Source organism: Penicillium diatomitis (assembly GCF_028827545.1).
Source record: "Penicillium diatomitis strain IBT 30728 chromosome Unknown utg000004l_segment0_segment0, whole genome shotgun sequence".
Taxonomy (NCBI): Eukaryota; Fungi; Ascomycota; class Eurotiomycetes; order Eurotiales; family Aspergillaceae; genus Penicillium; species Penicillium diatomitis.
In genome coordinates, this window is record NW_026623176.1 from 4355539 (window position 1) to 4376598 (window position 21060).

General features: G+C 52.1%; 7 protein-coding genes across 7 annotated transcripts; 2 read left to right on the forward strand and 5 right to left on the reverse strand.

Annotated features, from left to right (window-relative positions):
• Positions 1 to 44: 44 nt before the first annotated feature.
• Positions 45 to 2126, forward strand: N7539_004635 (putative protein kinase; the record flags this gene model as incomplete). Its single annotated transcript, XM_056934237.1, has 2 exons — positions 45 to 1518; positions 1579 to 2126. 2 exons carry the CDS (start codon positions 45 to 47, stop codon positions 2124 to 2126), a joined length of 2022 nt encoding a protein of 673 aa, XP_056791778.1.
• Positions 2127 to 3369: 1243 nt separating this feature from the next.
• ilv3 (dihydroxy-acid dehydratase ILV3) lies at positions 3370 to 5486 on the forward strand (the record flags this gene model as incomplete). Its single annotated transcript, XM_056934238.1, has 4 exons — positions 3370 to 3437; positions 3535 to 4928; positions 5044 to 5362; positions 5438 to 5486. 4 exons carry the CDS (start codon positions 3370 to 3372, stop codon positions 5484 to 5486), a joined length of 1830 nt encoding a protein of 609 aa, XP_056791779.1.
• A 203-nt stretch (positions 5487 to 5689) lies between these two features.
• On the reverse strand, positions 5690 to 6328 carry N7539_004637 (uncharacterized protein; the record flags this gene model as incomplete). Its single annotated transcript, XM_056934239.1, has 1 exon — positions 5690 to 6328. The coding sequence occupies one exon, from the start codon at positions 6326 to 6328 to the stop codon at positions 5690 to 5692; it is 639 nt and encodes a 212-aa protein (XP_056791780.1).
• A 1227-nt stretch (positions 6329 to 7555) lies between these two features.
• Positions 7556 to 8731, reverse strand: N7539_004638 (lysophosphatidic acid acyltransferase LOA1; the record flags this gene model as incomplete). The annotated part of the gene is made up of 3 exons (XM_056934240.1): positions 7556 to 8291; positions 8390 to 8627; positions 8701 to 8731. 3 exons carry the CDS (start codon positions 8729 to 8731, stop codon positions 7556 to 7558), a joined length of 1005 nt encoding a protein of 334 aa, XP_056791781.1.
• A 432-nt stretch (positions 8732 to 9163) lies between these two features.
• Positions 9164 to 11087, reverse strand: N7539_004639 (putative MFS transporter; the record flags this gene model as incomplete). Its single annotated transcript, XM_056934241.1, has 3 exons — positions 9164 to 10229; positions 10295 to 10541; positions 10658 to 11087. 3 exons carry the CDS (start codon positions 11085 to 11087, stop codon positions 9164 to 9166), a joined length of 1743 nt encoding a protein of 580 aa, XP_056791782.1.
• Positions 11088 to 13334: 2247 nt separating this feature from the next.
• On the reverse strand, positions 13335 to 16109 carry N7539_004640 (uncharacterized protein; the record flags this gene model as incomplete). Its single annotated transcript, XM_056934242.1, has 5 exons — positions 13335 to 14817; positions 14876 to 15094; positions 15167 to 15846; positions 15923 to 16027; positions 16101 to 16109. The coding sequence occupies 5 exons, from the start codon at positions 16107 to 16109 to the stop codon at positions 13335 to 13337; spliced, it is 2496 nt and encodes an 831-aa protein (XP_056791783.1).
• Positions 16110 to 16794: 685 nt separating this feature from the next.
• On the reverse strand, positions 16795 to 17761 carry nctA (negative cofactor 2 transcription regulator complex subunit BUR6; the record flags this gene model as incomplete). The annotated part of the gene is made up of 2 exons (XM_056934243.1): positions 16795 to 17141; positions 17188 to 17761. The coding sequence occupies 2 exons, from the start codon at positions 17759 to 17761 to the stop codon at positions 16795 to 16797; spliced, it is 921 nt and encodes a 306-aa protein (XP_056791784.1).
• Between the last annotated feature and the right edge of the window lie 3299 nt (positions 17762 to 21060).

Genomic DNA, 21060 nt, shown 5'->3' on the forward strand with positions numbered 1-21060 from the left:
AATCTTTGTCTCACCTCTCGATTTGCGCGCCTTTCCTCACGTCGATGGTGAAGTCTGAGTCTGGCCCAGCCGTAGCGTCCGGTCTGGCAAATGTGCACTCTCACAATTTACCAGCCTCGCACAGGGCTGTTCCCAGCAATCATGGATCCGAGCCTGTGCCGGCTTCGTATGGCACGGAGAACTCGCCCCCAACGTCCTCGGCGCCAATAGAAATGGCCCCTGTATTCAAATCTTACGTGCCCGGTCTTCCATCCCTACAGATTCGAACCGATCTTCCTAGCACACGGCCAACCAGCTCGCACCGCGATTGCGATTCTGTCACCTCGACGAGCCTGTCCTCCGGCAGTTTCCTGCAACGAACGCCGAGTTTGCGTGCTCTCGCTGCGCCTCCCATGTCGAGTAACGGCTCGCTATCCCCAGCGTCGATCATGTCCTCTCCCCAGCTGCGTGCCATGGGCGACATTACGCCGCTGCCCTCGCCGATAGGTGGCACTGCACCATGGCAGCGATCAGATCCACAGTCAGCTTCGCGAACCTCTCCCACCGGGTCTTTTACCCATTCCATGCTTTCACCCAGCGACTCAACGCATATGCTAGGGCGCCCAGGTTCGCGATCGCGATCGCGACCTGGCAAGCCTTATTCGGGACTGGAGAAAGGCGGCCCGCTGTCACCGTCTACCGGCGCGCACCGCGAAGCGCACGTCAAGCATCATTCTCGAAATCGGAGTCTGAGCGACTATGCGCCGCCACCACCAGGCCGTGTTGCGCTCCCTCGACCGATCGCGGTCTCTGGAGCTGGCCCCAATCTCGCGCCCTCCTCGAGCACAGACTCGAAATCGAATGGACTGCACCGCGAACAATACCTTGCCGTGCATCGAGGCATTGCGATACCAACCGACCGGCCGCTGAGCCCGCCCCGAAGCAGTGGAAGCGGGCAAGGTGATAGCGACGCGGAGCTTGTGGTATGCCGTCAGACAACCGCGTCGAGGTCCGAAGAGCTATATTCTGTCAAGTCCGTGCGGACTCAGCAGGCGAGGTTATATCGTAAGATCCGAGTGCTGGGCCAGGGCACTTTTAGTCAAGTCAATTTGGCCGCGAGGGTGGAAGAACCGCTTGAAACGCCAATGTCTCCAGCTCCAGAGTTCGACCATGGCACGACAGCGGATACTACGATGATCGCGAGCACCCAGAAACTCGTTGCCGTGAAGATCATTGAACATGGTCCGGCAGGTGGAGCGGACGAGGAGCGTTTAGAAATTTCGATGAAACGAGAGGTTGAGATCTTGAAAGCATTGAACCACCCGTCTCTTGTGCAGTTGAAGGCCTTTGGCAGCGACGAGAAGCGTGCTCTGCTCGTCTTGGACTACTGCCCTGGTGGAGATCTCTTCGATTACGCAACGTCTGGTGGCGGCCAACCCATGGGCCCGGGATTGATCCGGCGGATATTCGCAGAGCTTGTGGACGCTGTTCGCTATCTTCACTCAAATTATATCGTTCACCGGGACATCAAGCTTGAAAGTGAGTTCCATTTTCCTGCATGAATGGACAAGAGTACAATGCTGATATTCGCGTTAATAGACGTTCTGCTTACCATGCCACACGCGGCTATGGTGTCTGTCACGGATTGGCGCACATACGATCGAGCAGTGGTCACTCTCAGCGATCTTGGTTTGTCTCGACGGATCCCCAAACCACCTGAAAGCCCGTTATTGCAGACTCGTTGCGGGAGCGAGGACTATGCTGCCCCGGAAATTTTGATGGGTCAGTCGTACGATGGTCGCACGACTGATGCATGGGCGTTGGGTGTTTTGCTCTATGCCATTATGGAGAATCGCCTGCCATTTGATGTTCTTCCGGGTACCCGAGGCGATCCAGCGAAGCATCGCGCCCGAACTCCTCATCGGATCGCTCGCTGCGAATGGAGTTGGTACCGCTTTGCTAACGACGACGAGGAATGGGATGCTGAGAAGGGCGCCGCCCTAGATGGGGCTCAGCACTGCGTGGAGGGACTATTGAAGCGCAACACCAAGCGCAAATCATTAGATGAAATCGCTGCCATCCCCTGGGTTCGCGATGCCATTGAAGTGCCAGCTGGTCTGAAACGTGGTGACAAAGAGGTGCCATAGAGCAGGTCTCGCACTGGCTCTTTCGTCACGATTCTTCCCATCTTTTTTTTCTCCCATCTTCTTTGACAAATTTTCTATCCAACGTCTTTCTCCCTCTTTTTTTTTTTCATTTCTCTCTTCATTTCCACTTACGTTTACCCTCAATACCATTTTTGCATCTGGAGATCCTCGTCCTCGACTTTTACATTCCTTCCATCTTATCTCATCTCATCTTGACTTTGAATGTAATCACGAATTTTTCTTATCATTACTTTTCTTCTATTCGTTCCTCCAACGTGGATCTTTCTTACGGTCAGTCTATTCGAGTCAATCGGACACGCAGGAGTACTATTCTCCTGCTGCGTCGCATTGTCTCTGCCCCAATTGGGCATTGGATGCTGTTGTTATACCCATTCTCCCGCAGGCGAGACTGCTTTTCCTGTCCTGTCCAGAATGCGAGTCTTGATTCAATCGCTTTAGCTTGATTGATGCGTATCGTTTAAAAATTGAGGCTCCAGCAACGTATCTTGTCGCAGAGGAGGTAGCGTGCGTGGCCCCGATATCGATGGAGAGCTATTGAGTTGAAGATCACCACTAATGAGTCAAACGTGCCCACAACAAGAACCTTATGCTTGTTGCTTACTGTGCAGACTGCAGTGTCAGGTACGAGTGCGTAACTGTGTACATATTGTCCAGCTATGAGTCGGTGGATTCTGCTATGCTCAACAACCACATGGCCCATGCTATTGTGATCCACAGCAAACCAGTTGGAACTCCCCAGCAGGAAGTACCTTAAGAATCTAGACACAACAAGTCCGCCGCTTCTGGTCTGTGGCCGTTCGGAATGCTGCGAATTCTCTCGGCAATAGGCTCTCTGACTTGATCTTCTCCACTCTTCAACCCAACGCCGACTGCTGCATGACAATCAGACACCAGAGATTGGACCAGACCGAGACCGAGGCCGAGGCCGACCCCAATGTGGGGATGTCCACACTTTTGCGTCGGAGCGACAGCGCGGGGAGGCACGCTCCAACTCCGAGCCGGCGAACTGCTCTGCACTCGGGACTGCTGGAGTCTGCGGCGCGCGGGAGCTGCCCGCCCACTTTGGGTCATTCTGCCAACTCCGGCATCGCTATTCCTCGAGAGCTCGCTTCCTCCCCGCCTTTGGAAACTCGCGCGGTGGAAGTCCCGAGCTCTTTGTTATTATTGTTATTGGTCTCCTCGCTCTGCTTCCAATTGATCAACTGCACCATCCATTGCCAACATGCTGCCTCCATCCCGGGCGCGCGTCCCCGCTGCTCTGCGGAGCTTGTCTCGTTCGACTGTGCCCGTGTAGGTTTCTAGTCCGGTGGTTCAATTTGCGTTGGCTACCTAGCTCTGTTGGGTACCTCGTCGTGAAACTAATCCATGCATGTGTCACTGTCCACAGTCGCACTCTGACCACCACACTTCCTCGTCTCCAGAATGAGGACAAGGCACTCAACAAGGTCTCACGACACATCACCCAGCCCAAGTCCCAGGGTGCGTCCCAGGCCATGCTGTACGCCGTCGGTCTGAACGAGGAGGACATGAACAAGGCCCAGGTCGGCATTTCGTCCGTCTGGTTCAATGGCAACCCTTGCAACATGCATCTGCTCGATCTCAACAACAAGGTCCGCCAAGGTGTGCAAGACCAGGGCCTCATTGGGTTCCAATTCAACACCGTCGGTGTTAGTGACGCGATCAGCATGGGGACAACGGGTATGCGCTACTCCCTGCAGAGCCGGGATCTGATTGCCGACTCTGTGGAGACCGTGATGGGGGGTCAGTGGTACGATGCCAACATCAGTATTCCCGGCTGTGACAAGAACATGCCCGGTGTCGTCATGGCCATGGGCCGTGTCAACCGCCCGAGTCTGATGGTCTACGGTGGTACCATCAAGCCCGGCTGCGCCGTGACGCAGAACAATGCCGATATTGACATCGTCTCTGCCTTCCAGGCCTACGGTCAATTCATTGCCAAGGAGATCACCGAGCCTCAGCGCTTTGATGTGATCCGACACGCCTGCCCCGGTGAAGGTGCATGCGGAGGAATGTATACTGCCAACACCATGGCGACTGCGATTGAAACCATGGGTATGACTCTGCCCGGTTCGTCCTCCAACCCGGCCAACTCTCAGGCCAAGTACCTGGAATGCTTGGCTGCTGGAGGTGCCATTAAGAAGTTGCTGGCCGAGGACATTCGTCCCCGCGACATTATGACCCGTCAGGCCTTTGAGAACGCCATGGTCCTTGTCAACATCACCGGTGGATCCACCAACGCCGTTCTCCACCTGATCGCCATTGCTGACTCCGTCGGCATCAAGTTGACGATTGACGACTTCCAGGCCGTCTCTGACCGCATTCCCTTCCTGGCTGACCTGAAGCCCTCTGGCAAATACGTCATGGCCGACCTCTTCGCCCTCGGTGGTACCCCCGCCGTGTTGAAGATGCTTCTCAAGGAGGGTCTCATTGATGGGTCCGGCATGACCGTGACTGGTGAGACGTTGGCCAAGAACTTGGAAAAGGTCCAGGATCTTCCCGACAACCAGAAGATCATCCGTCCTTTCAGCAACCCCATCAAGTCCACCGGTCACATTCAAATCCTGCGGGGTTCTCTGGCTCCCGGCGGTAGTGTCGGTAAGATTACCGGCAAGGAGGGCACAGTGTTCACGGGCAAAGCTCGCGTGTTTGATACCGAAGATGATTTCATTGCTGCGCTGGAACGTGGCGAGATCAAGAAGGAGGAAAAGACCGTTGTTGTCATCCGTTACTGTGGTCCCAAGGGCGGTCCTGGCATGCCTGGTAAGTGATCCTCTCCAGAGGAGAGGAACTCCTACCCTTCTCTCATCCTTTTTCTGTTGTGTGAGCATTGACACTGACATTCTCTTTCTCCCCCCCCTTTTTTTTTCTTTTTCAGAAATGCTCAAGCCCTCTGCCGCTCTTATGGGCTACGGTCTCGGCTCTTCATGTGCCCTGATCACCGACGGCCGATTCTCCGGTGGTTCCCACGGCTTCCTGATCGGTCACATTGTCCCCGAGGCTGCGGTCGGTGGACCCATCGGTCTGGTCAACGACGGCGATGTCATCACCATTGATGCCGACAAGCGCGTCCTGGACGTCGATCTTCCCGAGTCCGAGCTTGCTGAGCGTCGCCAGGCCTGGGAGGCTCGCAAGGCCGCGGGTGAATTGCCCGAGACTGGTCTGACCATGCGCGGTACCCTCGGCAAGTACGCCAGGTATGTTGGAACGAGGCTCTCTTTTCTTGTGGTGGGATATGACAGATGCTAATTCTTTGATTTTGCGTGATTTAGAAATGTCAAGGATGCCAGCCAGGGCTGCATCACTGATGCTGTAGAGTAAGGGAGGGTTACCGATCGAGGTGTTGTTTTGATTATCTTGGGTCCAAAAGCGATGTATTTTGTGATATCATTCCGAGTGGAATTTCTAGCATTCCTTGTGCCATTTCGATCTTTCCATCCCAGGGTATGTTTCTTCATATGTAGTTATGTGGTATATCAATCGCAAGATATCGTCAATCACCCACTCCTTTCCCATCCCATCCATCACGAGAACAGCCGTGCCCACATACCACCAGCACTGCTTTCCTTGCTATCCGGACTTCTCCCATCTTCCGCTGTCGAAGGGAAACGGCCACCACCTTCACATTCACCACCATCGGTCTCATCTCTCGCCCTCGAATCCACGCCACCGTCCATTCCTCTCTCACGTCTGTCTCTCTTCTCATCTCCCATCTCCCACCCCCTCAACACCCTCCCCATCTCCACCTTCAACATCCACGAACAATCCGCACAAAGTCCCTCGCGCTCAACCCGTCTCTCATCAGGGATCCGAAACCCCATCCACCAATTCAATCCCCTCATATTCCACCGTCCTCCCTGGTCCTGGTCATGGTCCTGACACCCACTCTCCCTCTCCCTCTCACTCCCATTCCCATTCCCATTTCCGTCCCCGTCCCTGTCCCCGTTCACGGTCCCCGCCGAACCCAATCCCTGCACGTATTTGGATGTGCTTTTCCGCGTCTCGGCTGCCCCGCGGATCTTATCCCGGAGGATATGGAGTCGTGCGCCACAGCCTGTGCGTGCTTGGAGCGGGATACCGGCTCGGGCTTCGGGGCAGAGTGTTTTGTGACTGGGGTAGGTGTGGTTGCAGGCGAGGTAGGTTGTGTAATTTTGGGTGCACATTCTTTTTTTTTTTCTCGGTCTTTCTTCTTCTTTTTTCTTTCTTTCGTAGGTGGGTTCTTGGAGCGATCTGATCGATGGCTTCCAGATATCTCGGGGTGTGGAATTGAGATTTCAATGTTAGGGTTGTGACTGTGAAGCACAGTCATACGAGATGGGAGACACACGTAGATGGGAGAAAGGCCTTTCTGGTCTCTGGAGAGTATTCAAGGAATCATGAATCATCCGTGTACTATCGTATCCATTGCACTAAAGGGCTGTGGTTGGGAAAGAGGATCAAGTTAGATAGATGCTCTTGCCTGGTCCGCCTATATAGGCAGCTGTGTAAACTACCTACCTATTAAGCAGGATACCGCCAGCTTGAGGGTATGAGGGTATGATTCTCTTGATAAGGTAGGTCAAGGTCCCTGATCTGGCTTTTCTTCCTTGCGATACCTTTGAACGGATTAAGTCAACATATTGATTCAGGGAGCGGACTCTTGTTTCTGTGCTAACTAATGTTCATGTTTCTTTGATCTACTCACATCCACCTTGTTCTGGAGTGGGTGTTGTAGACTGAATGGATTAAAGCAGCTGATATAATGCATCGAGCCGTGCGAGGGGACTTGCATTTTACAATGCAAGTGTCTGCAAAAGAGACCCTACTTGTTACCTGAGTACCTGCCTGCCAAAGGTAAGGTATTGCAGTGGTCAGAAAGAATGTGGGTTGAGGTAGATTAGTAGGGGTAGACAAAGGCTCGGCTTCTTTGTCCTGGTCTTGCCTTCATGCAAAAGACGTCGATGGTAGACGTCGATGGTACTCCAAGGCATTTCATGGGTTGCAATGTGATTGTGTTTTTCTTTGTACCCGATGCCAAAATCTTATTCAAGAGAATTCATTGTCTGCGTCTTTGACCTATACCGTCAATCGGAAAGGTTTGTTGAGTGGAGAGAGACTAAGATCGTTGGCGAGAAACCATCGACTTATGATAAATCAATCTGGTTGAGTGAATAAACTTGGCGGTTGTTGATTGTTCGTCCTAGTCATGTTGTATCAATATGAACCTGTGTAATACACAATTCTATAATCTACGGATAGAAGGGCTGAGGGAAACCCTGCTCCGACGGATGGGACTCAATCGAAGAAAAGAAAACAAGACACCCCCCAGCCCAAATGACGGGGGAAAAGAAAGAAAAAAGCCAACCAAAAGACGGGACTTGCCATTGTCAACGCCAAAAAAAGAAAAACAATCACCAGGTTCGTCGTGTCTTGGTCCACATTCGGACAAAATCCTGCTTATCTTCCACTCCTAATCCCACCCGCTTCACTCGACCTAAACGGGCCAAGGACTCCCCAACTTGATCCAACAGCGCCTTTTCACTGGCAGTCACATCGCCTGTCGCTGTGTCCTCGTCCAAGGTGTCGAGATAGTTGGTGTTGTAGGTGGACTTACGAGTCGACCGAGCGGGAGGCGCGTCAAACGAGCTGCGTCCCACCGTCATGCACTCTGCGATCCGGACTCGGATGCAATGCGTCGGCCGGCTGAGCAGGGTCCACAGGAAGCTGATATAAGTGCCCGGTAAAGGAGTGACCACGTCCACTGGTGTGTACTTGAGACTAATCGGGAAGATCTTGGTGTTGGAGGGAACACCGAGCAATGACCAGCTGAGTGGTAAGATCCCCTTGCTGTTGGTGGTGGTGCATTCGGGGAAGACCACAATGGTTCGATTAGGGTATTTCTCCACCAAGGTGGACACATCGACCAGTTTGACGCCCGGTGCGGGCTCCGTGGTAGGATACGCAAACGCGCGCAAGATAGCCTGAAGAAGCGAGATGTGCTCAACCTGGCGGGTCTCCGGGTACGAGGCCGTGAAGACGGGGTCGAAAATGGCGGCGAGATAGATTGCGTCGATCGGGGAGGTGAAGGAAGATGCAATCACCGATCCCGGTTGAGGCAATCGAGCTTTTTGCTGCCTTGAGAGGGATCTGCCATTCAATATCGGTGTGAATGTTAGCCTGAGACAACAATTCTCTCTGCCCATGTAGCACTTTCCAAACATTCGCGTGAAGTCGTAGGTACGTACCCTTTTCGCACTCCATCAATCTGAAGATCAATCCACCAGATGCTCGGCACACCTAGTATGCACCACAGCGCCGCCTTTTTCCCCAAGGATCCGATTGGAAGCCATTGTAATACGAGGAAATAAGATACCGTCACAAAGATGAATAGTGGCAGTCGGAAGCAAAAGAGGAAGAAGCGCAAAGGAGCTTTGATCCCCAGCGACTCGCTCGGAGTGGGGAGGAAAGGCGCGATGCCCGACCCTGTCAAGATGTCAGCTGAGCTCTGAGCATGGAAGGACTACCGTGACACCTGGCAGAAAGTGGCGAGACCTACCACGATCCCGAAATTGCGAGAATTTCTCCATTGCAACGTCGACTGTGGTGGGGAGAGAAGTTGTTGCTTTGGTGAATTTCCACTGTCTATCGCATGTGAGACGCACGTGACTTTCAGCTAGCTTTGTGTGGAGTCGCCTTTTCTGGCAGGAACGATGTTAAGTCGATGATTTCCCACGAATCGCGGGCTGCATACAGCCAGACATACACATATTACGAGTATGAGCATTCCTTCAGCCGACGTCCGCTTACATGGCGAGAGACTGACAGAAAATGGACGTATTATCTGAGCATACATGGGCAACTGCCGTGACTGTAACACGGCCACGGATTACTCAATCAGATTGCAAATACCAAGCGTCCTATGTGACATGTCAATATTGAAAATGCCGCTATGTATGTCTATAGAGATCTAAGTGTGCCATTAAATGTAAGCACAGTGCAAGGGAAGGAGGCCTTCCTATTTAGTCTGCGCCATCAAATTCCGCAACCACAAACTCCGGAGTCGGTGGGCTGGGCGGCAGTCGGAAGAACCAAAGTGACACAGCCACCATGCAAAACAACAGACTGGTCATCATCCACGCCAATCCAATCCAAATGCCCCCCATGTGCAATCCCACTTGGAAGACCTTGGTGATGGCGAGACTTGCAACAACGTTGCCAAAGGATTGAATGATCTCAATCACGGTATACAGACGGGCGGTTTCATCCCGCTCAACAAGCGTGGTGATGATGGAGCGAGTCAAAAATACAAAGCCTGATCCAGAGGTTTGCACAATCATGCTCGGGATCAAAGTGGCCACGGACGGCGAGAGACTGATCCCCAGCGTGCCCAAGGTGAAGCAGAAGATACTCGCGCGCGCCAACCAGAGGTCTTTCTCGGTTGCTGTGCGGCGTGGGCTGAGGACGTATTTTTTCAAGTAAGGAAGGCCCCAGAGGAAGATGGGGATGGAGACGGTGGGCCGAGAGGCCACGAGCATGTTGGCCTGGGCGAGAGTCCAGTGATACCGAATGGAGATATACTGGGTAAGGAACCAGGATGAGCCGCGACTGAGACGGTAGACCAGAAAGGCCGTCAGTAGCAACAACACCGGCTTGCGATTGAGGATGAAAAAGTATGGTTTCATGTAGAGATGGTAGTTGACTCGACATCTGGCCCAGAATGACGGTCGATCTGACGTGGGATAGCTCCAGGACAAGTGCGCGTTTCGATGTTCGTCGTCACTGGTGTCGAGGTCGCTTTCGTCATGATATAATCCAGCCTCTTCAGGCTTGCGGTAGGTACGAGTAGACTCGTTGGAGTCCTCGGTCAGATTGGAAAGCTCCAAATGCGCTGGAGCAACTTCCGGCGAGGGAATCGCATGTTTGGTTTCGGGTAAAATGAAGATGAACAATAGACCGCCCATCACAATCGCATATCCTATGATGAGGGGAGCCCATGGATCCATGGTCATCAGCCAGGACGCCAGAGTGCTCGACACGAAATCCGTGCCCATAGAAACAATGGCGAATTGGAAAAAGAGTGTAGCCCTGGAGGGAGAAATTAGAGATGTTGATACATCACTCGGGGGAGAAATTCCATCAGCAATGCGTACCGTTCTGCCTCATTCGTGACATCAGCCATCATTGTCCAAATAATAGCAAAGGCCACCACGGGACCGCCACCAATCAACCACGCCAAAGAAGACAGCCATACGGCCCGCAGTGGGAGGACGTTTGAGAACCACAAAACGACCACGGTGATAAGTGAGTTTAAAAAGAAGCCCGGAACACCGAGAATGAGGGTGGATTTACGACCTCGGCGGTCTGCCAGCAGACCGTAGGGGAACGCCATGAGTGCGCCTGTTAGGGAAGTTTTGTTAATGAAAGATGCCTCTCGTGGGGGTGGGATGAAACAATCCTCGGACGAGGCCTTTCACTGCGAGCAAGTCTCATGGTAACACACGGCAAAGACTTACTTAACAATCCATCAAAAAACATATGATATCCCTTCACCGCGGCTAATTCGGCCTGCACCTCGGCCAGTTTGCACATCTCCTCGGGGATTTGCCCATTGGTGCCAATTTTACTGGGATCCGTCTCAAGGAAGTATTGCCGGCAGGCAATATCTTCCATGATTCGGACCATCGGGCCTTCGAGGAAAGCGAACCCGATCTCGACGGCCAGAACCATGGCGAAGAGAATAAGTTTTAGGCGGAAGGTGATCTTGCGGGCAGAATTGCCGGCGGCCTCGTCGGCGCCGGCTGGACGGGGGGGCTTTTCGGGGACATCGCGGAGCGATGGACGTCGATGATGTTGTGAGGAGCTGGGTGAGCTGTGATTGATGCCGGATTGAAGGAAGGGAGCATCCTCGCGATCTTCATGATCCAATTCGGGGTTTATCGTCATGGCGGCGGCGGTCGATCATGCCGCGGGAAGTAGAGTAGATACCGCCGATAGCGACGGTGTGACTGTCGGACGACGATGGAGATGCCGTTCCGGGGAAGATTCGATATTGACAGTGATGTCCAAGAGTAGGGCTGAAGGAACGACGATGATGGTACACAATATTCACACAAATTATGACGCCCTTACACACACATTGAACAGACCATGGACGGAGTTGTCTATCGCGACATAATGACGAAGGAGGGGGGGCCGAGGGAGAGAGGACAGATGCGCAGAAAGAAGGGCTGAATGGAGGCGGTTGCAGGAAGTCGAGTGCAGGGGGGCGAAAAGGGTCGAAGGACTGCAGGTGAGATTTGAAAGAATGACAAGTGTAGTTGTCTAGGACCTTTGGACATGAGTCGGCAACAGGGCTGAGAGACCGTTAAGGAGTCGGTGGCAGTTGTGCGACTCCTTAAAGATTGATTACATACTCAACAGTTCATACTTTTGAAGGTCACACAGGCGCCCACTGCAGAAAGCGCAGGGCTATGGGTCCTTCGTGCCGAGTCATACCGAGCTGATGAAGGGAGCCTGGAGAAGTGAGACGATATGACAACCCCCTGGGAATCCGCATTGACTGGAGTCGTGACCTCTTGGTAGACTACTGCTCCACTTGGCCCGGAGATTCATCGTGATCCATTTGTTATTGTACGGTCACGGTCGTATGTACTTTACAAAATACAAACAAGTCGAGTCAGTCGTCTCAGCTGTTGTCTGAATCAATGATTCATCATGGATGAAGATTGGTCATTATTCTATGATGCCACCTCAAGAGACTGAATTCAGACGTCGTAATGAGATTCGGCCCTCGTCTTTAAACAATGTATGAGATGAGTACATAAGTTGAGAGTGAGACAATTGCTTATTGCAGTACGAATTCGGTATCGCACCTGGCATTGTCATGCAGAAAAGTCCAAAAGCAAAGAGAACGCCCCAATGATCGTTCGCATGGACAGCACGCCCCCCTTGAAAATTGGGAAAATGAGCATAACCAAAGTCGGTCCGAGAGTCGTTTAAAGTTTTTTTCTTTTGATTTTTCCCAATTTTCTTCTTACCCTTTTCAGCCCTTCAGCCCCTTAATAATTGTCTTTTGGTCCGACCTTCTTCCGTCGATACTCGTTTCGGATTAGTTTGCGTTCTCGGGCCGGTCCCCGCGTCGTTCGGCATTCCAAGGGGGGGGGGGAAACCTTGAAGATGGAATATCGAGGCTCGAGGGTCGCTATGTACGTGGACATGATAATGATGATGATGATACGTTACAACTTAGTACAGTTGGAATGGTACTATGTGATTCTTAGTTTGAAGCGTCAACCTTAATCATATATTCCATATCATACATACTCTGAGCTTGGATTGATCGATGATCAGTCGAGGGAGAGAAGAGGGAGAGAACTGAATGTATGTATGCACCTTCCGGTCAAGAGGTACTACCTCGGCCAGAGCTACTATTAGGTAGGTATCATTCCAGGCTTCCATGGTCACTGAAGACATCGATGAATGGCCAAGGAGTGAAGTTCAAGGATTGTACGCGAAGAAAAGACGGCATGGTCAAGATATGTTGTCTTTCTCGTCTCCACTTCAGAAAGCCGCCGCCTTAGCTGTGTCTCGATGCCTAGTCCAGTCATTCTTGACACGCCAGCGCAATTATGTAGATCGAAAATACTGTAGAGGTACCTCATTTCAATAGCCGGGCTGGATAAGGGAAAGATTCACCTTCATCTTTCTCGAATATTCATTCTGGTGCGTCCGAGTAACCGGTATATAATATGAACATGAAACCCTCCGATAGTACTTACTACTTACATTCCGGGCTGCTCGCTCAACGCGATTAGTGGGAACTTGGTACATCGTGGACATCACACCTGGTGAAGACTGAGTCCTGGATAGACTCGGAACCCTGGACCGCCCACAGAAGCTCACAGGATATCCGTCATCGATAGTTGTTCACGAGGTAGGGAGCTGCCCTTCTTAATAGGAGCCACAAATAAGTGACCAGAAAACGATAGAGACTAGTGCAATGTGAGGAATGTGAGGCGGAGCTCGTTGGCTTTGAAACGCAAAAAGATACAGGGTGAATCTTGCAAAAGTTATATATGATGTGGTCCAGTATCAATACAATGCATAGGTTGTTTTCTGGATCAAGACGTTTTTTACGAAAAAAAAAATCCAATCCTCGCCTCTTCTCGAAATCGGGACCGCCGAGGTCAATCACCAAGACGGATAGCCCGCCTCTTCAAACAAACTTCCCCGCGTTTGTACCACTGCAGAGAGCTCGAGCAAAAACTCATAAAGAACCACTACGTTCGTGAGGACATGACCCAACGTAGCCACCGGCCTGGGATCCTCCGAAATACCCTCATCCTCCTGCTCCACTTCACCCACATCTTCTTTCTGTTCACCCTCGGCAGATACCGCCGTGGCTCCTGCAGATCTCGTGCTCGGCTTCGATGATGTGTGAACAGGGAAAGGCATGGCGAGTCGCTGACGGAGGGAATCCATGGCGGCGGACCGAGATGAAGATGTTCCCCGAGAGTCCAGGGGCCGAATATTGGATTCCGCTCGTATACGCGACGGGTCCATCGGACGAGACTGGATGGAAGATGGGGAGCGGCCGCGAGAGGCAGGGGTCGAGATATCGGGGGACCCGGGGTAGGAAGGGCGAGAGCGATCCCTGCCGACGGAGGCTGGAGCTTGAGATGGTTCCCGCGATGAGCTTGAGGTCGGCCCTGCTGGACGATCCTCTTGCTGCAGAAGCTCCCGCCTCGCTGCCACCAGGACATCGAAGTCGGGCACGTCTCTTTGCCACTGACGCACCTGGCTGACGAGCCCCCCAAGAGCCCGAGTCAGAGTAGGCGCAGCACTAGCGGGCCATGTGGGTGGTTCGTACGCTGCTTGGACTCCTTCAAATGTGTCCTTTTCAAGGCCTGACTCTGTAGATTTCTCGAATCGAGCCGGATCGACAAGGACCCAGCCGTCCAAGGAAAAGAGATGAGACGACGCTAGACTCATCAGTACCCCTGTCAGCGACAGATTTACGACGATGCTGTTGGTGAAGAAGTTCTGAACGTGGCCGAGGAGCTCCTGAATGATCGGATCATCTTGTTGCAATGGCCGCGGTAGAGGGACTTCGTCGTCAGCTTCTTCAAGGGACACTGGTAGACAAAGTCGAGACTCAAGCACCCACGTCGCATCGGCAACGTAGTTTTCGTACGTTTGATCAAGATTAGGCTCGACAACAAGGCTTGTTGCGAGATCAAACAGGTACTCCAATTCGGCGTTCAAGGCGCCCACGCTGCGCTGCTGAACAGGCTGGTTCGGCAGAGTGAGGATCAGCGCGCGGGCGAAATGGTGATGACGCTGAAGGACTACATTCAGTAAGCGCAGAGTGGCCAGCACAGTCTGTCGATTAGAAGATTGTAATCCCAAGAGGGCCAGATCACGGAGATTGAACAAGGAGGGGGAAGGCTGAGCGGCCTCTGAGGCTAAGGCAGCAAGTACATCGAGGGATTTGCGGCGACTGGCAGACATGGACATTTGATCCTCCACAGGCGGTGATGATGCAAGGAGGAAATCCAGAATGCGATGAACTAGTTCGCCTTGGTCAATGGAGTCCAAGATTCGATAAAGATATGTCATGACAGCGGCCGTGGAGCCACCGGCTACGTCTGATGACTCGAGTAATGAAGGATACCTGCGAAAGTCAGCACCACACGAGCGTTCAAATTGGACACGAGGGTGGTATGTCTTACAGGAGTTGCTCGAGGAAGAGCACCTGAAAATGATCCAGGAGAGTGTCGTTGACCTCGGCGGATTTACAGTGATCAATAGTATCCTGCCAGAAGAGGAGATATGACATGAAAGCATCCATTGCATCACTCAAGGTCGGATGCAACGCGGTCTCCTCTTTGGAGTGGTCCGAAAGAGCAATGATTCGAGGGACGTCGTCATCGACCGAGGTAAGTATCAGCCTGCACCAGGTCAGTCATATTGCCAATGCGGCCAAATACCCTCAACGAGGCACTGGGGGCCAAACAACTTACCCGCCCAACTGACTGTACAGGGCGCCCAAGCCCGTGGCCATGAGCGTGGCCAGGTCACTTTCGATGAGCCATTTCTCTAAATGCTTCGATCGTGACGCCGTCTCGATCAAGTAAAGCAAACCCGTTCGCGCAAAGTCTCCTGCTCGCCCCTCGTGGTGGACATACTCCACGAGCAAGTAGAACAGTGGAAACTCATCTTTACGCGTAGCACCCGCAAATTCAGTGCCAACAGAAGCAGCTGAGTCACTTTCGTGGCTCGCTGTCGTACGCGGCACAAACCACGCCGGCAGAATGGCAGGCTGCAGACGGATATTGTTAGCAACTCCGAACAACAACTCTACCAGGCGACCCTCCACCTCGGTAGATGCCTTGTCTGCCCGGCGGACGAGATCGACCAGTGCACGTGCAAAGAGACGATTGTCGACGACTCCGTCCACTTCTGCGTCGATGAGGGTGTTGAAGAAGACGGTCGCGGAGCGTAGAACCACTTCGTCGTAGTATGATAGGGCCAATTTTGTCACGGTCACGAAAATCTGTGAGGATGCCGCATATGCCACGCAAGGGTGCGGTGCTGGACCACGAGACTCATCGCTTAGGATGGCGTTGAGTCGGTCCAGATACGTTCGCGCATGGGTAGTGGATTGCTCGGCGGAAGGGGTGTTGGTGGCGCGCCATATTTGCTATCGCGAGAGGCATGAGTCTTTGAGAACCGTTGACATGTGGCGATCAGGAGAACATCGAGGGGTTAGAACGAACCTGAAGGGCGTTGCAGGAGCGTTTAAATGCTGTCAAACGCTCCGTAGGCGACGTGGCCCGCGATGGTTTGGACACCGCACGAGAACCGCCAATCAAACGAGACCACTAGAGACAATCAGAGTCAGATTCAGACCTGGTGACCATGAAGAGACATCATGGAAGGGTCGCCATCACTTACAAAGTCCATGCTGTCGCAACATGGTCCCTCTGGTCTGAGGGGAGCAGGAGGAGCTAATGGGGTCGACGAGGAAGTGGATCCGCGTGCTCGGTGCGGGTGTCGCACGCCGATCTCTAATATAAACACACCCTTTCCGAGGTACACGCACCCGCAGAGCTTTACCCAGCAGCACTTCTACAGCGCTGGAGCTAATGATTTGGGTTGCCAATGGAGTTGATCATGTTGTATACAAGTCAACTACGCAGGCTAGAAACAACAAGGAGAGAAAACTATGCTTGGAGTGCGCCAAGGTCGCGTGAGACGGTTGCCGTTAGAGCTCTCATTCCTTCCGTTCCGCTTCGGAGCCAGATCAAGCCATGCAGCACGCTGCATAAAGTATTTACATGAAGACAAGAGAAGAAGAAAAATAAAGGCGGCGGCTCAGCTTCACCACCATAATAATAAAATCGAAATGGTTGTAGATGACTGGCATGAAATTTCAACCCAAGGATATCTCCTGAAAACGCCAACCCAAGCCAACCCAAGAAACCATCACGAAGACGGCAAGAAGATAACAAAACAAACGAGTACCAAAAAAGAAGAAAACAATTCCAATGAGAAGACCCCCTCCCAATGCAACGATGCGCCGGCCGCCATTTGTGCATCTAGCTCATTCATCAATCATAGCCCGTGTTTTGACTGGCTGTGTTTGCCCTCAATCACTCTCCTCCTTGGGCCGTCGCCCGCCACGTTTCCGACGTCCCTCATTTTGATCACTGCCGTCGTCCTCGTGTTTCCGGCTGGCTGGGGCATCGGGCACTTTGGCGATGATGTCTGCCAAAAAGTCGAGGACGTCGTCTTTGGCAACTGCGTGCTTCAAGTGGGTGGCGGTCACGCGCTTGGAATTACGCTCTTTGGCTTCTTGAGCGGCTTTGGTGACGAGGGAGATCATGAAGAGCTCGAGAGCTTTGGCTGTAAGAGAATTCGAGGTTAGAAACAGGGATCCTGCAATGGGATTTTCTTCAGACTCGCACCGGATGATGCGCTGGGTGTGTAATTGAACTGAATTGGGGTGCGCATCGGGGACAATCAATGGGAGATCACTTACAGACAGCGATTGGTGTGACCTGCGCCACCTTACCGACATCCTCATCGGCTTGCATGATGCGCTTGATGCGCGCCACGGGGAACTTTGTCTTCACCTCAATGCCGGCTCCGGGTCGCGCGTCAAAGGTGTGTTCCTCAGGAGGAGGAGGAGGAGATGGTTCGGTTACTGGCATCATTTGTTGCATTGGCTGGATGGGTTGAATGGGCTCCATTGGCGGCATGGGAGGCATCGATTGCACGGGCTGCGGCTGCGGCACCGCGGCGAAAGACGCGTCCGCGGCCTGCAGACGGGACGAACGACGGGCCATCTCTTCAATGTTGGAGGCGGGAGGTATGTATTGTTGACACACCCGACTGGAGGTGGGGCGGGAGAAAGAAGTGGGTGAAGAAGAAGAAGGGAAGAAGGTTGGATAATCGTAGGAGGAGCGCTGAGAAGTGTTGATGGGACTCTGCGGCGCGTAGGAAGTGGGGTTGCAGGGTAAATAAGAGTTGGAGATGGCGGTGGATGAACGGTAGTCGGGATGGGTGGGAGAAGAGAAATCGGGGGAGCGTGGACGATAATTCTCTTCGGTCATGCTGTTGGGGGGGGGGGGGGTAATGGAGTTTCCACACAGAAAAAAACACGATACAAGCCCCGCTACTCTAATACTCACCCAGTCTGGCTTTTGCTCGTGCTTTTTAGTCCGGAGGCCGTAGACTCGTCACCAAACCAAGTCTGATGGTGTTCTTCTCAGCTTCTGTTCGACTTCTAGAAGATCCACGTTGAGGTTTCAAGCGGTATATCCGTGCCAAGTCTCATCCATTCCCAAAACCCATATACTCGACAGTTTCGTCACGAGCCACACAGGGTCCAAGCTCCGCTTGCAAGATGATAGAAGCTTGAGGTATCGACCAGGTCACCAAGTGATCATGGATATCCCGTAGACGAAATGACGCAGTACAGGAGTACCGTCACAACCGTGAGACTGATTCAGGAGGCAGCTGATCGGTTTGTCATAAGATGCCGTGTGACGCGGACGCAGATCGTACTGTTGTATCACTTACAGTACCGTAAAGTAGGTGTAATGTGTATTGTAAGCAGTTCGGAACCCTCAACGAGTCAATGTTGCTGTGCGGCTACGGCAGTCGAAAAAGACCACTCGTGTGCTATATTAGGTTTTCTGCGGGTCTCTGTTGGCTGAGGGGAGTGGATTCAAGATCAGTCGAGGCTGAGTTATTCAGCTGATTCTGACTCGAGGTGATACAGTGCTGATGAAACGTCTGCAGGGCAGGACAGTACAGTACAGTACCAGACAAGAGGGGTGAACTCCCTTTGGATGAAAAATACCCGCTGTGCAAGTGCCTTTTCGAGGGTTCCCAGTTGACGGGGGCAGCCGAGCCTTTTTAAAACTCCGCTCAAGTGGGACTCCTGCAGCGGGTCCGAAATTTAATTTTTTTTTCCACTAGAAACTTTTCAGCTTGGTATTTCCAGGTGATTTCCTCTTTCGACCGTAAACTCTGCCTTGTTCCTTCAACCTTGGGCTCGACTGTATTTCTCTCTTTCTCATCAACTTGGTTTTACCAAAACCCATGTTCCCTCCCGCCCAACCACCCTTTCAGTCTCCTGTGGTTCGCTCTTCGTCTCATCATCCGTCTTCTATGATAAAGCCAATGGTGATATAACTAGCCATGGTACTTGCTACTTAGTACCAGGCTGCCAGCTCTTCAAGTATATGGGTCAAAGAATTCATTGCTAACCTGCCTGGCTGACTCAAGTATTCAGTACCGCCCCTTTGATCAGGACACGCCGTCAGTACGACCCTGAATGCTATGCCACGCTGGCACAAACGGCCGCCCTGTTGTCTCTTTCGTTGATATGGCCACTCCTTCATTCTCTTTATTATTCATCACGTTCCACATCCCCAGTTTCAAGTATGCCAGGTACAGATGCAACTCGCCTCTTGATCTGGTCACAGTTCTGCTGCCGCATTCGGGTGATGTCTACGGTCGCAATGCCGTGATGCTCCTAGCGCGCCTTTGATGGCAGTCTACATGGCTTAGCGCATGTACATAGACGCAGAAGTAAGGCTGGGTATTTCAATCACTCGTTATTCATTGCACTGCAGTCAGTTCCGTTCCTGTCCAGTCTCCATTCATGCATATGTTGTGGATTTGAGGATCGATTCCACCTGTGGACAGACCCCTTTGATGTGGAGGTGGCTTTGCATCCAAATCGAACCCTGGCTCAGACATGGGCTCAAAGCGCCTCTTGAGATTACCAGGGGAGCAAGCTAGGACGGTGCCAGTTCAACTCTCACAAAGCAGAACCTCCAGCTAAGACCGTGGCACCTCTGCCGATGACGATAAAAGGCTGTCCGGAGGGGATCCAGATGACTCCACGCGATGGTATCGCTGATCCCCGGTGATGGACTCGAAAAAATTACTTGATCTAATCTGATGGCGGGGCTTCATTTGATCTGATACTATATACCACATAGACGCAGTAGAATTTATTTTTGTTATAGATATTTAGTAAAGCATGTGATGAGGACCAGGCGTACTGCTGTTCTTATAGATCGCCTAGACCATGTTCCCTCAGCACTAAGGATGGAAGTAGTCTTCGACTAGGCCCTTCTAACTCCGGGGAGAACATTCATCCGCTATTCCATGATCCTGGTCGCTCATGCATGTGAAGGTCACTACAATACTACATACTGATACCTAGTAGTCTTCAAATGCTCAGGCGCCCACTTTGACAGTTTAGAGCCTAAAGTCTGGGATACGACAGTTTGAGCGGAGCTTCCCGTCTGCCCTGCAGATCAATTTGCCAGAGCCTCCAGCTCCAAGTTCTCCTACCCTTACGCCATTAAACAAGACGCCTTGTGGAATAGGTGTATTACAGACAGAAAAAAATAGAAGATCATCTATACCGAGCACATTAGGCGTCACGAGATTGAATCATACTACTCTCATTGTTATCCACATGGCCACACTTACGGACTCCAGGGTGATACCACCTACGACTGTACAGCAAAGAGGTAGCAGTGATTCAAACGATGGGTATCTCTTCATACGAGTCATGGAAAAGTAAACCGAGTCAATCGGACTCCTCCGACTCCTGCTATATCCTAGGTAAGCCCAGGCTTAAGGTAGTCTTGTGATATGGAACAAAAAATAGTAACCATGATCAGGGCCATCAGCTCGGAGGACATCCATTATACCAGGACTGTGCTCTTATCCGATCTGGCTGGGTGACTCAGGTTCCTCGCAAAGTAGTTCGTCTATCAAAACCTTTTCCTCGCATGTGCTGCTGATTGGGTGGCGATTGATTGGTTTGGCCTCGGTAATTGAGGTTCACCTACGGTCCCACAGCCTTCGACTTTACCGTAAGTGATATTTGGAAGAGGTTCATTGATGTCTGCAAGGTACTGTGTACTAAGGGACTACTAAGGTATTAGGTAGTAGGTATTAGGTACAAGCCAGTGATCCTAGGTATCATAGATTCATCACTCCTTAGCATAGATACAGGCCGGCAGCATTGACGGGGCCTCGCTTGGCTGTACAAGGAATTTTGTGTTGATCTTTAAAGCTTCCTGCACGAGGGAATATTAATGGTAAGGTTATAACTCACTATGGGTAATCCAAATAGGGACGGTGCTCGTAGCTCTAGCCAGTAATGTAAAGGGCTGATGGCATCTAGAATCTTAGACAGCGCTGAAGAGCTGTCCTACATTGAATGTGATGGCCAAGACAGCCAGTCTAACCCAAATAAGAAATGCCGGATAGAAAAGGGACGAAAATTAAAACGAGTTAATTATGGCCCCGCCGTTGGATGCTCGTGCCGCGGTCAAACGTTCTTCCGCCAAGATTCCTCAGCAAACCGTCCATGCTAGAC